The 17,712-nt window shown below is 32.4% G+C and overlaps 1 protein-coding gene across 1 annotated transcript in view; it reads left to right on the forward strand.

Annotated features, from left to right (window-relative positions):
* SNX2 (sorting nexin 2) overlaps window positions 1-15,832 on the forward strand; it is a 54,515-nt gene extending 38,683 nt beyond the window's left edge. The window contains exons 8-15 of the mRNA XM_004384274.2: window positions 2,659-2,734; window positions 3,613-3,726; window positions 3,981-4,074; window positions 5,482-5,687; window positions 11,394-11,537; window positions 12,776-12,856; window positions 12,984-13,055; window positions 14,403-15,832. Coding sequence (XP_004384331.1) covers window positions 2,659-2,734; window positions 3,613-3,726; window positions 3,981-4,074; window positions 5,482-5,687; window positions 11,394-11,537; window positions 12,776-12,856; window positions 12,984-13,055; window positions 14,403-14,453 — 838 coding nt within the window. The 3' untranslated portion in view covers window positions 14,454-15,832. The remainder of the gene's footprint in view (window positions 1-2,658; window positions 2,735-3,612; window positions 3,727-3,980; window positions 4,075-5,481; window positions 5,688-11,393; window positions 11,538-12,775; window positions 12,857-12,983; window positions 13,056-14,402) is intronic.
* The last annotated feature ends 1,880 nt before the right edge of the window (window positions 15,833-17,712 follow it).

Here is a 17,712-nt window from a genome sequence, read left to right on the forward strand (position 1 = left end):
TATGTATGTAGTATATTTCAAACTTTTTTGAGTATAGAGCCAGTCTTTTTTCAGGAGTATTGCATAAGACTAGTATTCTGCAGTATTCTGCAGCGCTCACTTTGGAAAGTTGTTTTAGAATACAAGTGATAGGTTGGGTCCAGATGTTATGTATTCATTCCTTCTTGTTTATCTTACCAATAACTGAGTGCCTGCTGTTTACTAGCTATTATGTGCAATGAGATGAACAAGTCATGCAAAATGTCTTAGCAGTAGCAATCTAAGCAACTCAGTAATTTACCTAATAGTATTGGGAGAATTTCAGTGTTAAAGTTGTAAGTAAAATTCCACTGGGAAAATACCAGCATTTCTTAAACTTGCAGGATTAGTGTTCCTGTTGCATCTCTTTTTTTGCTTTGATAATATAGGCAATAATTTTTTTTTATTGTGTAAAAATATGTGTAACACATTTGCCAATTCAGCATTTTTCAGGTGTACACTTTAGTGATATCAGTTACATTAATCATGTAATCATCCGTAGCAAATATTCTTTTAAACCACAATGTAGACTGTATTGCACATACCTGTTAAATGATCAATTTCTATTATAATGGTGTCTTACATGGGCTGCTGACTTAAAATGAAGCTTAATATAGTATGTATTTTATTTAAGTATGGAAGAACAGAAGTTAACATTTAAACATCGATAAAATAGTCATTTTGATCAGTGTATAGAATTCGACTTTAGAGAAGATCATCACTGTTTTTCAGAAACTTTATTAATGTTAGGCATATCTGATATGTTTACATTTTAGGCATTTTTGAAGCCTACCTTGTAAAAAGATAGAAGAAATTACTACATTTATTCTAGAGAAAGAGAATAAATATATATTAACTGTGAGGTGAACTAACATAATTGAAATATTACTGTATATAATCATTAACCTAGCAAAAGATAGCATTTTTTAAACTGGGATTAGATAAGTAATCAAGAATCATCTAATATAGTAGATAATCATCCTAGGTGAAGGGAAGGACAGCACACACTATAGGGGAAGCCAGCACAACTGGACTAAACCAAAGCTAAGAAGTTGCCTCAATACAGTCAAATACTTTGAGAGACAGAGTAGCAGGGATCTGGGGGGTCTGTGGACCATGCTTTCAGGGGACATCTAGGTCAATTGGCATAACAAAGCTTATTAAGAAAATGTTCTTATCCTACTTTGGTGAGTGGCATCTGGGGTCTTAAAAGCTTGCAAGCGGCCATCTAAGATGCATCAGTTGGTCCCAGCCAGTTGGAGTAAAGGAGAATGAAGAACACCAAAGACACAAGGAAAGTATTAGCCCCAAGAGACAGAATGGGCCACATAAACCAGAGACTTCATCAGCCTGAGAACAGAAGAACTAGATGGTGCCTGGCTACCACCATTGAACGTCCTGACAGGGAACACAACAGAGGGTCCCTGATGGAGCAGTAGAACAGTGGAATGCAGAACTCAAATTCTAGTAAGAAGACCAGACTTAATGGTCTGACTCAGACTGGAGGCACCCCAGAAGGCATGGCCCCTGGACTCTCTATCATCCCGAAACTAAAACAATTTGTGAGGCCAACTCTTCAGACAGGGATTGAACTGGACTGTGGGACAGAAAGTGATACTCGTGAAGAATGTGCCTCTTAGTCAAGTAGATACAAGAGACCAAAGGGGCAGCTTCTGTCCAGAGGTGAGATGGGAAGGCAGAGAGAGTTAGGAGCTGGTTGAATTTTCATGGGGAATCAAGGGCGGAGGGGAGGAGTGTGCTGTCGCAGAATGGGGTGAGCAGTTAGGGTCTCATAACAATGTATGTTAAAAAAAAAAGTTTGTATGGGAGGCTAACTTGAAATGTAAACTTTATTTAATTACAACAATAAAAAAATCATATTTACCTCTAAAAAAAAAATCATCTAATAGTTAGCTTTTTTTCTTTTTTATGAAAGGATGACTGATTATTTATTATGGATGACAGAAATCTGAGCTTTTCTAGTAAAGGAAAATGACTGAAGTTAGGCGAATAGTGATTTTATAGTGGTGTTTTCCTTTACTTTTTCATTTGTATTTTATGTGGTGCATTATTTTGGTAAGGAATACATTTATTAAGGCTAAAAATGTTGAAGAAAATTTAGTCCTTATCAAATAAAGACCAAAGCTGGTGGTGATAATTTAAATCTGCTGACATGCAAAAAAATTGGTAGGTTCCCCCCATCCCATTTTTGTAACAATAACAATGAAAAAAGTTAACTGGAATATATAGTTATATGTATCTTAGGATGCTGAAGTAAGAACTGGAAACGTATTGATTCCACTCAAAGATAAAATTATTCAGCAAGCTCATACACCTTTTTATAACTCTAACACTGCAATGAGCACTTTATTTAACCGTTCCCGTGCCCTTACCCCACCCCAGCATCTATTTTTTTATACAATTGTGAAACAAACAAACCAGTTGGGGTAACATTAGTTTTCAAAAGATGGACAAAAAGCCTTTTAATTATCAAATTGCTATAAAATTCTAAATAGAGTGAAGGCAGACTGATAGTAGGTAAGCTAAGGTACTTTTTACCTAGTTTCTTATTCTGTTGCAGTAAGATTTAACATAAAATGCTACTGATAAGTAAAGAACCAATTTTATTCCTAAATCTAGATATCTTCAACGAACAGTAAAACATCCAACTTTGCTACAGGATCCTGATTTAAGGCAGTTCTTGGAAAGTTCTGAGGTATTATTTCTACATGTATATTTTCTCATTTTCATCAGTGTAATAATTTGTATAAGTTTACATGTTCAGCAAGTAATTAATGAACCTTTTTTTTAAAATTAGGACTTAATAATGACTTAATTAAATTACTAGCAAAATATATTTGCACTGATACTTGCAGAATGATCAGCCTCTTCCTTGAAAATTTAAAAGAAGATTAAGAGAATGGTTTATAAGTAGTCTAACTTTGAATACCCTAAGTTGTTGCTTAGGTATTGTGTTGAAATAAGCTATTCAGATCTCCATTTTAGAGGTAGTTGGGTGTATGTTTCTGTATCTACATTCTAATATCGTTATTAAGGTTTTGTGACTTGAAAGAGCCTAAATTAACTTACAACAGTGCTGCTCTTTATATTGGAGATGTTTGGCACATTTAGAGTTCTAATTGCTACTATATACATTTATTTTATTATTTGAATCTGAGAATTTTAAAAGTACTCAGAACCATACAATCCTAACAGGATAAAGAGATTTTTCTCAAAATTTCCTTCTTCTTTTCTTATAAACAGTTTATTTCTGCTAGCAAACAGGTGGTCAGTGTTAAGGTGCTTGGCAATTTCTTAATATATTTTGACAACAGGGTGTTTGCTCCATCTAAATGTAAACGTGCAGAAGAGAAGCAAATGGAAAGTCTTATTTTTTAAGTTTTCCTTTGAGAATGTACAAGTAGTGTATTTGAGAAATTAGGTCCCACTATTGAAATGTATGAGAGTGAAGAAAATACAACCTCTTTTTCTTTCTTCTTTTTTTTTTCCTGGGGAGAAGGGTCCCTTTTGTGCCCAGTTAAACCTCTAGGCTTTTAACCGGTTTGTTTGCCCTTATTTGTCATTCAATTCCAGCTGCCTAGAGCAGTTAATACACAGGCTCTGAGTGGAGCAGGAATATTGAGGATGGTGAACAAGGCTGCCAACGCTGTCAACAAAATGACAATCAAGATGAATGAATCGGATGCAGTAAGAACTGATTTTTCGACTTGAATAATGAGATGAATTAATGAGCCCAACAATTGCATTTTAAAGCTGTACAAGTAGAAAATAGGATATTAATTTGCTTATTGAGTTTAGTTCCCAACCACATCAGTTGACTACCGTGGTTATACGTGGTTAATTTGTTGTTTTAAAACAAGGAGCGTAGCTCGCTATTGGTAACCTAATTTCAAGTGGTTTGCTCTTGCTAAATTGGCTCCATTTTTCATTTTTTTTCTTAGTGGTTTGAAGAAAAGCAGCAGCAATTTGAGAATCTTGATCAGCAACTTAGGAAACTTCACGCCAGTGTTGAAGCTCTGGTCTGTCATAGAAAAGGTTTGTTTGCCTTGTTATTTCTGTGTTTTTTGCTCCATAAAGCTAATTAAAATATTTCATTTAAGTTGTATTAAAAAGAATATTCTGAGGTTGTTATAGAAGAGTGAAAACAGTAGATTAAGAGAATGTTTTTCTATTTCAACTTTATTTGAATTTTTTTGTTCTATTTTAACCTAGCTTCCAGTTTAGAAGTAGAAGAATCCTGAGCTTGTAAAAGTATATCTTGAACTTTGAATTAAAACTGTTGTTCACTTGGTTAACTCTTTGTTAAATGTATTTACAGTTTAATGAATGAAGATATCTTATTAGTAACTTTGATTATAATTAAAAATTTGAGATTTTAAAACTGATATTTGAAGATTGTGTTGAAAATATCTATATTTCATATATTTCATATATTTCCATATTTCATGGAAAATCCTTTGAAGTATTTTCTCTTTATTTTTCAACAGGGGAATATTTGAAAATCTGGGCTTATTTAAGTTCATAGAAATTTTGAGTTGTAATTTTATTAAACCATGGTGGTTTCATCCTTTCTTTTTCTTCAAAGAATACAAGTTAGGCTTTTAATGTCAGCTTTCTAAAATATTTAATAAATAATTTGATATGTGCTATTATTAGCAATGCATTTTATTAAAATAATTACAGAAACCTCCTAATGCATTTACTATTAAAAGTATTTTTTAACAGCTTTGGCATATGTGTTATATCTCTTAGGGAATGGACTTTATGGTTCTTTTCAAGAACTTTACAAAATGTAGAGCAACTCCCAGGCAATGTAGTTGTTAGTCATTGACAGTAGTTAGTCTGTAAATATATGTTTTTTTTGTTCAAAATATCTGAAATGGTTTTGTCCAAAAATGTTTTTTGAAATTTTAATACTCTACTGAACATTGTTGTACAACAAAGTAAAAAGAATAAGATTTATTAGAATTGTATGTACAATTTTACCTTTTTTTTCTCCTGGTAGCTAAATAATTTTGTCATTAAGAACTACAGCCATCATCTTCGTTGACACATGTTTAAAGACCAAAGTATGTGGTATAAATTAATTTAGTCTTCCTAGTTCTTTCCATAATTAAAAATACATTTCTTGTTTTTTTTTATGAATGGACAGAGAAAAGAATAAGGACTTTGGGAGAGAAGAGGGAGGCAGATTATTACTCTAAATTATTTAAGCATAATTCTGCCCCTGGGAAAATAGGCAGTGGTTCTTCATAATTTTTGGTAGATCTCTTGAGTGCTTGCAGTTACGGTTATGTTACGGTTATTATTTTAAAATACTAGTTATTTTAAAATATTGTTTGAACAATTTGTGAATAGATAAAATTTAGAAAGTAGAAAATCAGTGCTTTTTTTTTTTAACTTTACTAATGAACACTAAAAATAAATACTTCTTTATTTCAGAACTTTCAGCCAACACAGCTGCCTTTGCTAAAAGTGCTGCCATGTTAGGTAATTCTGAGGATCATACTGCTTTATCTAGAGCTTTGTCACAGCTTGCTGAGGTTGAGGAGAAAATAGACCAGTTACATCAAGAACAAGCTTTTGCTGACTTCTATATGTTCTCAGAACTACTTAGTGACTACATTCGTCTTATTGCTGCAGTGAAAGTAAGCTCTATTTTGCAGTCTTTCTTCTCACTACAATGGTTTGCATTAGGAAGAATTTAGTTTCCTGTTAGGCATGTATTTAAGTGTGTAAATTCCATACTGTGCTACCACATTTAAAATGGCTTCAAGATGAATATTAATAGTTTAATATTTCTTCCCCTAGGACTTGGACAGTACAATAGATAGAATTGGTGTTTTAAGATGTCTAAGGAATGCCAAAAAAGATGGAAAATATTACACATTTACCTACATATTTGCATATAAAAGTTTGCAACAAACAGCATTTGTTCACTCATTCTAGCACTAACTGAAACTACCCACTGGACTATGTTGTCATTAATAATGAATGCTGACTTTGTAACAAGAAGCAGGACCAAACCAGAGCTAATTGTTGTAGCGACTATGTTTTAGTGGTCACTTTAGCATGGATTTGGACTGTAATCAAACATTCTGTGTTATACCATGTACTTATTGATAAGATAGGACTAGATTAGATTTATAAATTGTGTTATGCTAATACTTAACCCCAAACAGTCTTCAGTTTCTGACTAATTGAGAAAGTAATTCTGTTATCTAATGAAAATTCGTATTCTACAGATACTGCCAGTATCCAGACAGTTAAACTGAACTGAGTATATTTAATCTATCACATTTCTACTGTGTCTTCAGATAATTTTTTAAATATTCATTATCATGGGGTGGAGGGAAACTGGGTATCTAACCTTTCACCTTGAATTCAAACATTTGTAAAGTAATGAGAGCTTGTTCCTTGATTTCTTATACAAAATTTTTCAGCTAAAGTCTGTGATCAAAGTAGTATTCACCTGCAATCAGAACATCAATACAGTGCATATTTGTTGTTAATTCTACTTTCATGCTAATGGTGACAGTTATCACTAAAGAATGGTGCTTTCTTAGGTTTGGTAAATTTACCAGTTTTGCTTGTATATACTCTTACATTCCTTTTTACTTTTTATATTTCTCTGGTGGTTAATTTTTCTTTTCAGTTATTTAAAGATGGTAATAAAGATAATAGCTACCAGAATATACTTCATTGTGTACAGGTAACTTGTGATATTCTGAAATCCAGCTTACAGATGATGATTCCTGTTTCTACCCTACCTACTCTTACCTCATTCCAGAGCTCCCACAAGTGTAAGAGCTGTCTTGAAAAACTATGACACTTTTTAAAAACCTGTAAGTTTAAAAGGGAAGCTGGGAAGTGTTTATGGGAAGGAGTATCTGCTGAGAATTGCTAACCTGGGAAGAAACTGCCTGGCAGGGATGGCCTGCCTGTGTAATGGATGTGGGTTCCTCAAAAACAGCTTCCCTCATATTGTCCAAATCTTTTCACTGTATTTTTACATTGCCTGCTACTACAGTTATATCCCTGTTTCCTGACATGTTCTTTCTTTATAGAACACTGGCACCAAAAGATGTACCACAGGCAGCTAAGTTTGCAAAATAATATATATAATCGCTGTCTTAGATATTGAGAATGTTCAGTTGTCTAGGGGTTAAAAAAAAAGTTAAGTCATTTAACTGTTTAATTCAGAGGCACCCAAATTCATATGAATAGGAATCCTTTTCCACTAATGTCTGTTTACATTTATGGGACACACTTTGGGAAATGCTGAATTAGTGATTCATTGACTAAAAGAGAATTAAAAGAGCTATGGTCAAGTCATAACTTGAGGTAAATCAACTCTTTCAGATGGGTTTTCTGCTGAAATCTAGCCCAGGTCAACTGTACAAAGGAGTTGAGAAATTATGGAAGTGGGTAATAAGTAATTATTTGTGAGGTTTTTGTTTTGTTCTTTGTTTTAAACTGTTGTTGTTAGATGCCATCAAGTCAATTTTCAACTTATAGTGACCTCATGTGACAGACCAGAACTGCCCCATCGAGTTTTGCAGGCTGTAACCTTTACAGAAGCAGATCACCAGGTCTTTCTCCCACAGAGCCGCTGGGTGGGTTCGAACTGCCAACTTTTTGGTTAACATCTGAGTGCTTAATCATTGTCCCACCAGGATTCCTTGTTTTAAACTAATTCATTTGTTATTGAAAGAGTAATACATGCACATGATAATCTAATAGCCCAAAAAAGTAAATTTTCCTTCTACTTAAGACCTCTAGTCTGTCTTCCCTTAGTCAAGTATTATTAACTTCCTTGTATGTCTTTATAGAATTATTCATGTATATGAAACTAATTTTCTTTTTCTTCCATCATATAGTGTGTGTGTGTATATATATGTGTGTGTATGTGTGTGTGTGTGTGTGTATATATATATATATATATGCCTTGAATTATTTAACCAATCTAATCTTAAAGAATATCCAGTATTTCAATAAGTCTTTGAGCATAGAAGTCATAGAAGTAGAATTGCTGGCCAAAGGGTATAGGCATTTTAAATTCCAATAAATATTGCTAAATTACTGCCTAAAGTGATCCTACTTCTTTATACTCCTATTAACATATGAGTTCCTTCTTCTCCCAAACAATGATGAAGATATTTTTGTAAGTTTTATATCCTTAATTAATGTGGATTTAAGCATCAGGCACCTTTAAAAATGATAAGCCATTTGCATCTTTTTCTATGAGTGAACTGTTTATCTCCTTTGCCCAGCTTTCTTCTGTGTTTTTATCTTACCTATTTCTAAATAACTGTTTAATACTAATGAGCATTTTGTTTATTCCTATAGAGAATACTTCCCTGATGATAATTTTGAAACTTGGAGTACTTTAGGGGTTAGAGTATAGAGCCAAAGTAGGGCTCTAAGAACATCAGAAATTAGGGCCCAGAAGAAAGAGATAAATGTAACCCATTTCAAAATAGTGCCTAAACATGGGCTTGTATCCAGAAAACTCCTGTTTCCTCTTTTTCACAATATGTGACCTCTGGCTAGTACTGTTAGCTAATACCTGTTGAGTGGTAAACGCTTTACATGCTTTCTTACTTACGTAATGGGCTTCTGTGAACCGCTAGAGGAGTGTCAGTCATTGTGTACAGTGGTTTTCAGTGTTTTTAGCATTTGTTTTGTGTGCCTGGATTCTGACTCATAGCTACCCTGTAGGACAGAGTAGAACTATCCCATAGGGTTTCCTAGGCTGTAATCTTTACAGAAGCAGATTGCCAGGTCTTTCCCCTACAAAGCCGCTGAGTGAGTTTGAACCACCAACCTTTCAGTTAGCAGCTGAGTGCTTAACCATCGCGGCCCAAGGCTCCTCTTTTTAGCACTAGAACTCTTCATACAAGAATTCTACCTGGAATCCCAATTTATAAAATATATCAATTTTTTTTTTTTTTAAATCAGCAAATGGGTTCCTCAAGGAGTTTACCAGTTTCATTGTTTGGCCGTAAATATTGTAGCATCCCCTTCAAAATCCCAAGAAGCTGGGCAGTATAGTTTCAGATTCACTGAATTAGAATATGGTATTAATTAAATTAAAGTTACAGGGTTAAATTTCCTGGTGGACTAGGAAAACTTCCGTAACTGCAACTTCGTCTGACTTAGAGCAGCTTGTATACAAACGTTTTTAGGCAGGGGAGGGAGGACCTAAGTGGGTGATCAGTGTAAACCTCTCTCTTACTGAAGAGGTTGGTTCTACTAGAGTGGATTAGCATCTTCACATAAAGGGAAACGAAGTTTTGATTTACTTAAGATAGCCTTGTTAGGAGTTTAAGTACTGTTCTGATACCTTTTTTTCCCTGTGTCTGTGTTGCAGGGGTCATAAAATTAAGAAAAAGTTGATTCGTGTAGAATAAATATATTTTTTTAAATAACCTAACTTAGTAGTGTCACCCTTACCATACCGCCTATATCTGTACAGAATAAATATGAGATGGTTCTGGAATATTGTGAGATAATAAATTGTGCAGGGACCAAATTAATTTACATTCAGCATATTAATGAACAATCAGCTGATACATACTAAGAAGAACTTAAACAAATATTGAAATTAAAGGGCATTTTGCCCTTTATTGGTATATGTTTTAAATAATCAAATTGTTACTGAACAGAGTTTACAAATTAAGAGCTGATATAGCCCTGTTTCTCTAGAGATTGAGTTTTAAAGGATTTGGGGAGCAGTATAAAGAAAAAGTATTATCAGTATAAAAATGGAATAGATTATAAATTATATAGTCTTTCAAATTTCATAGAACTCATCAAGAGAACATTTTTTAATTTAAAATGTCCGCAACCATTGAGACCTCTCTGGTAAAAAAAAATACTTTGGTTTCTGGTTGATTGGGTTTTTTAATGATTGGGTTTTTTTTGGTCTATTTGTTCATTTAGTTCTACATTTTGGAAATATGCTGTATGTGGTCCACTTACAGTTATTTCTTTCATATAACAAAATTATTATATTTTAGTAGAAATCTAGAATTAATCAACTAAATTTATGTATGTATGGTATTTAGAAATAATCTATAATGTTTGTTGTTGCCTGCCTTCGAGTTGGACCCTCAATTCTTGGCAACCCCATGTATTACACAGTCACAAACCACTTGTGTCATCCAGCATCCACTAGGTTAAATCATCTGTGCTACATACGTTTCATGTTATTTCTAATCCACAAAGTTAAGTATCATTTCTCCCTGTTTACATATGGGGAAACTATGGCTTAGAGAAATTTAATGAATTTACCCAATATCATACAGTAACAAAACTAGTATTAGAATCCAAATTTGATTTGTTCCAAAGCCTGCATTCTTTCTTAAAATACACTACCTACATATTTTTCTCTTTAGAGGGTCCTTCTAGAAACATGTATTTACTGCTACTTGATCCTCAAAGCGTTTTATTTGGAATAATTTAAAATTGTTTTACGGTTTCATGTTTTCTGTTTCACCTGATTTATTAACAAGTTTCATTTGTTTGATTAGTAAATACTAAAATAGTATTAATATATCCCCAAAGTCAAAGTAGGAAAGGAATTATCATTGGATTCTCCCATCTTATCCATCAGTTCTTTCATGAGACTTCTAATTATTCTTATGTCCATATTTCATTTCCTGCCTCCATTCACTTAGTCTTGCTCTGCCAGATCATTTGAGAGAAGTAGTAGATTTTGTGACTTGTTCAGTAACAGTTTTTTTGGTCTATTTCTTCATTTAGTTCTGCATACTGGATATCTATATTCTTCTTACCATTTTCCTGGTGTGTAGGACTGTCTTCATTTTACATTTTGTTATAACTTTGTTTTTTAATTCCTTCTCCTTTCCTTTATTTGCTATTGGTAATTTCTTCTCTTCCATCACATTTTTTACTTAACTTTACTTCCTGTTATGAGTCTTCTCATTTTCTTTTCTCATTTCCAACATATTTTTAACACTCAGATCTGCTTTGATATTGTTTAGTAGGAAATCTTCCAGTGTAGATATGACACCAGCATTTTTCTGTTAATCTTTTTTTCAAAGCATAAAAATCTCTTAGAGATCTTACTATAAACCACATTTAAAACTCTAAAGGGAAGTGAAATGGATTTTGTTTATAGTTATTTTTTTTATTCTGAACTCTCATTTTCATCCAAGTATAAAGAATTGATTTTTATATTGACATGCTTATATTTGATATGTTGGTGTGTTAGAATAGCATTTAAATGTTTGGTTTCATGTTTTCAATATTACAGCACTCCTAGCATTATGAAAGTATTTCACAGTGTTTTTACTTTTATGTAATAGCATTATATTATTCACTTATAGGGTGTCTTTGACCATCGAATGAAGTGCTGGCAGAAATGGGAAGATGCTCAAATTACTTTGCTCAAAAAACGTGAAACTGAGGCAAAAATGATGGTTGCTAACAAACCAGATAAAATACAGCAAGCTAAGAATGAAATAAGAGAGGTGATTAACATTAAATACTTTATCACTTTACTCAAGTTTTTCATGAGTCATTTCATATATGCATAATTTTTCATAAATTTTTTTCTGAACCATTCAACACTTAGCTATTTTTCCATATTTTTATGACTGTGTTAGAATTACTTTAACATTTTTATCATCATTGAAGTTTCCAGAGTCCTTTGTGACCTCCATGTGATTATGTAATGGACGAAGCAGCATACAAGAAAAAGATCTGAAATTAACCTTTGTCTTAATAGTTACACATTTCATTTGAGATAGTTACTTTGATTTCAGATGATTACTTATTTTGTGTCTAAAAATGGTTTTAGAGATAGCCTTATCCCACATTTAGCTGTCCAGGCAACATTATCCCCCATATATATGTCTTATATATGGTATTTTAAATTTGTATAAGTTTATTATAATTTATACACTTTTTTTGCCATGCTTCAATAAGGAAATTGAAGAGGTAGGATAACCTTTATGTTACTAAAAATAAATGTACCTGCTCTTTGAAGAGTATGTACCAGTGTTTTGGTTACATAGTGGGAAAATATCATTTTCATTGCTTAAATCTTCAGTTATTTTATTTTAGCTGTTCCATTGGTCACTAATCACAATATTTTATTGTTTCTGTACTGAATTTAATGTTTACCAATAGGTGTTTAGTAGACCATAATTCCACAATTTTTGTTTTAATTAATGTGGTTATTTTGCCATTACAAAAATGTTTTTAAAATATTTGTCATATAATTTTCCTAATTTAAAGTATTTCCATGAGCATATAAATTGTGATGGACATATATTCTTGAAATTAACACAATATTGCTGATATAGTCTTAAATAATTAATGATGTAAAAAGAAATGAGAAAATTTACACTGTAACTAGACTAAATTACTTGGTAATGAATTTTATGCTCAGTATATTTTCCTCTATCTGATTTACATTTAATTAAGCTATGGACATCGTAGTTCATCAAGTTCTAAAATATTCTAATCTTGAGTAAATATGGCAGTGAACTGTTAATAGGAATTACCAAGTTGACACCCATTTCTACCACTAGAAAGTTAGATAAAAGTTCCGGTGATGCTAAATTGGACTTTGTTAACATTGAGCTTTCTCAGGGTTTTCAGACATGTTAAATTTTACTAGAAATAATTAGTCCCGACAGCTAGTATTAGAATTTTTTTCCATACAAGAATGAAATATTTGTGCATTTTTGTTTGTTTTTATTAGTGGGAGGCCAAAGTACAACAAGGAGAAAGAGATTTTGAACAGATCTCTAAAACGATTCGAAAAGAAGTGGGAAGATTTGAGGCATGTATAATTGTTTTTGCACTTAATTCTTAACGACATGGTCATATTTTGTGGCAATTTTGGGATAAAATTGAATCTAGTTTTCTACTAATGGACATGTTTTCATATGTTGTACTTTATTTAACAGAAGGAACGAGTGAAAGATTTTAAAACTGTTATTATCAAGTACTTAGAATCATTAGTACAAACACAACAACAGGTAAGCTAATTTTGTATAACTTACAGACTTCTAGAATTCACTTTTGGTATACTTTTTTGTTTTTAAGAAGATGAGTAATGAAATGTGCTTTTAAACTCGAACAAGAATAAGAAATGGAATAGAGGAGGCCAGTGACAGCAAAGAAGAAAACAGTAGTCAAAGTAGTTGAAAACTATCCCAGGTCCTTTTTGCCTCTACCACTTCTAAACACTAGACAGATAAATTTTTCCCAATTTTCAGCTGTGAGAAACCTCCTGGACAAATTTTTCCTTTCTCTACTTTTCTAGTTTTATTTCCTTGTTGATGAGACCTGATTGAGTAAATTCTTACTGCAAGTTCTTCTCTTCCATATACATAAAACTTAAAATACTTTTAAGTTTAAAAAAAATTTGTATTGTTTTATTTTCTTTGGGGTTGGTAGTGGTTGTATTTGGGCTTTGGCCAAGCCACAAGAGGCATTTGTCTCCTTAACTAGAGAAGACCATGAGTTCTAATGTTACATTAAAGAAAAGTCTGTAACAAGATAATAGTAGAGGGTTTTTTTTCCCTGTATTTTTTAACATAAATTTGAGTAATTTATCAAATTAATGTCTTAAATAATCATTAAATGTCTTCCAGTTTTAAAATATATGCATCTAAAAACTTGTTCATGTAAAATATAATAGATTGTATTTTTTAATTAGGTGATGACATTATGTCTTCAAATTATATTTAGTTTTTATTTAAATGCTTGGTTCGTAAAGTTAGATTTTTTAAATATGAAAATAAGTCATACAGGCTTGTTTTGAAAGGAATTGTTTTACACATAACCTTGGTTTATGCTTTAAGTCTATTCTCTGGACTATTCAAGGGAGACTAGCAGTTAATTCTTTCCAGTTCCTTTTCCCTTTCTTGCCCAGTATTTTCTATTTTCCCCATTCAAGGCCAGCAGTAACATAAAATGTGAATATTTTCTGACTTAGAAGATGTTATCGCTTTATGTTAGAATAGGTCATCACAGTTGTATTATTTCAGGTAATCTTACTTAATACATGGTGATGAACTGTTTCTATATACAATTGTGCATAAATTTTAAAAAACTGAAGTTGATGTTTCTTTTGTGCTTATTATGTACATCAAAAACTGATACCAGCCAGGAGTCATTAATGTTTTAAATACTTCTTACATAAATTTTATTGACCGACTTCAGATAAAGAACTTGCAATGATCCCTTTAAAAACCAGACATTAGTAAATGTTAATCATTGTTAGCTATTTGTATAGATTTTTTAAAATACCATGCAGCATACATACATGTAAGTGACAAAAAGGTAATGAAGATGTCTTATATTTTTATTATCATCCACAGCTGATAAAATACTGGGAGGCATTTCTACCTGAAGCCAAAGCCATTGCCTAGCAAGAAGATGATTCCTGTTAAGACCTTGAATGTTTGTTCTAATTATGCTGAATTTCACAGTGAAAACATTTAAAACCATCTAAATAAACCACTATATATTTTATGAATTAAATGTGGTTTTATATATATATACTCTGACATTTTATTACAAGCTGCATGTCCTGACCCTCTTTGAATTAAGTGGACTGTGGCATGACATTCTGCAGTACTTTGCTGAATTGAACACTATTGTGTCTTAAATACTTGCACTAAAAAGTGCACTGCAAGGCCAGAAAATTTTACAATATTTTTTTTCTTTACAGTATGTTCCTGTAGTGTTTGTCTGATCCTTATGAAGTGAATTATCAATGCATTGATTAATGTTCACTTATACATTCCTGTACAGAAATTATGATTTTGTGATTACAGTAATAAAATGATATTCCTTGTGAAGCTTTAGTAACAAATTATTTGGGTATGTAAACATTAGGGACCTGTTTAAAGCATTTTTAATAGTAAGAATTTTTTTTTTCCTAGATGTATATAGGTGATGCTATGATTCCTTAATTATTTTAGTTGACAGAAAAAACTGACCTCTTAAATTATTAAATAACTAAATGAAGCTTATGTTTTCTTATGAAACTATCATAAACCAAAGGACATTTGTCTCTTGTTTCAACTCTTGTGAATGCTCTTGTCCTGGGTAAAGAAGAGAATAATTATCTTTGCTTGTTTTTATCTATCCCTATTAGAAGTGCCCAATTTAAGAATTCAGGGCAAAAAAAAAAAATGTATTTTTGTGTTTCTTTTTAAAGTCTCATGGATTTTGCTCATCTTTATTACCTTCAGACGCTAAGACTTTGCATATACTCAGTTTATTCTTTGCTTTTTGTCTTTTGTTTGAAAGTAAAAGTATACCATCTGTGGTCATAATTGATAGAAAATGGTACCATGCTAAAATGCACTATGATTTGATGAATAACCAAAGATAACCCAAAACAAATTTGGAGTAAAATGAAATTTGTCTTTGGCAACTTTCTCACCTATTCTGTATCCTATTTAGATGGCTGTTATCTAAACCTTAATGCTGATGAAGTTTAAGTTATGCCTGGCATCAAAGTTATTTTATAAAACATATTCTTAAAATACCCCTCTTCTCAGGCATAACAACCATATGTTCTTTCCAGAGGAACAAGGTAATATTTGTAACTGAGTCTGCTTCTTTAGCGACTTTTTGGATACAGTTAATATCTTAGAGTATCTTCAACATGTGCTTGCTTCCACTGATTTTAATTAAAATTTTAAGCCGCCTGTAGATGTTACTCATATTTCTACTCCTAGCACCTAGCAGAGTCCCTGACACATAATAGATTAATAATAAAGACTTGATGAATTGAAAAGGAAAAAATCCAGGAAGATGCAAAACAATGTTTGCTCTTTTGGAAAGAAGAAACTGAAGCAAAAATAGCACAATCTTCAATTGTTGCTTCTACTTGGATAACTTAAACACTTTTAAGAAATAAGTAATTCACAGTAACATTTATCAGATGCTATCTTATTGCCCCATTAATACTGAGGAAAAAATAGACTTACCAGGGGTAGAGTTCCATTGTAATGATGCCGTAGTATTATATCCATAGTATAGCCATAGTTTTATTACTTCCAAAGGTATAGTTTACACATGGGATAATAAATTAGTTAATAGCCAAACCAGAATCTTCCATTGAGCTATGGTATATTCATTTAGAACATTCAGTATCTCCAAATAGATTAATAACTATTTCCTGACTTAAGCTTAAAGTAACTGACCAGACCCCATTCCTCTTACCCACCTTTACTAAAGGGAGAAATTTCAAGTAAATTATACAAAATCTGGTACCTGTGAACATTAACAGGATTTAATTATTTCAGCACTCTCCCCAAGAAATCAATAAATTCACCCCTCAATCTTATGTCTCCTCTTCATATTACTAAAATGCTTTCATTCCAAATAAATAGAACAACAAACTCATTAATAGTGCTGCTAACATAATCTTTCAGTTTTATAGGTCAGAATATAAATATTTTTTTTGACCAGATGAAATTTATAGGAGTAAAAGAGCATAATATAGTGGAACAAGCTGAACATGGTCAGTCAGCATACACGTGTTCAAGTCTTGGTTCTATCGCTTAGTAGCTGTGTGACTTTGGGTATATCATTTTATTTCTTTATCTGTAAAACAAGGGCATAAAACTCTTCCTGAAGTGCCTTTCTGCTTTAAAATATTTTGTTTAAAATATCAAACTTCAATATAAATGTTATTCTATTAATACTATACTCTAGGGTCGCTATGAGTCTGAATTGGCTCGACGGCAGTGGGGTAATGGGAGATTAGAATTCTAATCAAAGACCTATTCATAAAGTAAAACAAGGCTAGAGCAAAATGTATGTAAATATACAATTTCTTACACGTAAAAGAGTAAGTTTTCTTGGTTGTATTTTTTTGTTTATTTTCAAGTATTCAGCTTGTTTTATACATACATATTTATACTGGTCTCAAAATACTTGTTTCACTGTTGCTGTTCTTTAAATTTTTATTATTATTCAGATCTAGTAAAGGTTTCCAAATCCCATCTACATATTGTTGCATAAATGGTTTTTAAACGTAAAATAAATAAGCCTCTTCAAAAGTCAAAATCAAGTTTAAGGGAAGAAGTTGAATGAGTACATAGAGAAGGAAGGTTATATTCCAAAAAAAAATGCTTCTTAATCTTGCTGTCTAAGGGAATTATAAAAACTTCCATTTTCTGTCTTAAATAAAGCATGTGACTAGTTACAAAGCTAATGGCTGCTTCACTTTTCTTGTCAGCTCCCCTCGTGGTCAGTCACGTGATTAACGTGAGTCAGGGAGACAGCAGAAATTCAGTCACATTAACTACAGATAATGAGCAAAAGCAGCCCTGTTTTAAAGGAAGGGGCATCACTGGTAGTGAAGAGGGCAGACAACATCTGAGAAAAGGAGGGTCAATCATTGACTTGGACCTTTGGAGGCACTTTATATTCACCAGTCAGGAAATGGGTGTTAGGAAAGACTTGGAGTGGAATCACCATCATCCTTATCTAAAATTCAGAATAAAATAAGTATCATTCCCACCTCTCATAGTGAAGTAATAATGAAGACAGTGGTTGGCTAGACACTGACATAGCGAGAAAAGGGGAATTACAAGAAGAGTGATGTGAACAATTGCTGATTATTCTGCCTTTGTGGTCACCAGTAGGAGAGGTCATGGTAATCTGTGT

Source organism: Trichechus manatus, unplaced genomic scaffold, assembly GCF_000243295.1.
Source record: "Trichechus manatus latirostris isolate Lorelei unplaced genomic scaffold, TriManLat1.0 scaffold00121, whole genome shotgun sequence".
NCBI classification, from domain to species: domain Eukaryota; kingdom Metazoa; phylum Chordata; class Mammalia; order Sirenia; family Trichechidae; genus Trichechus; species Trichechus manatus.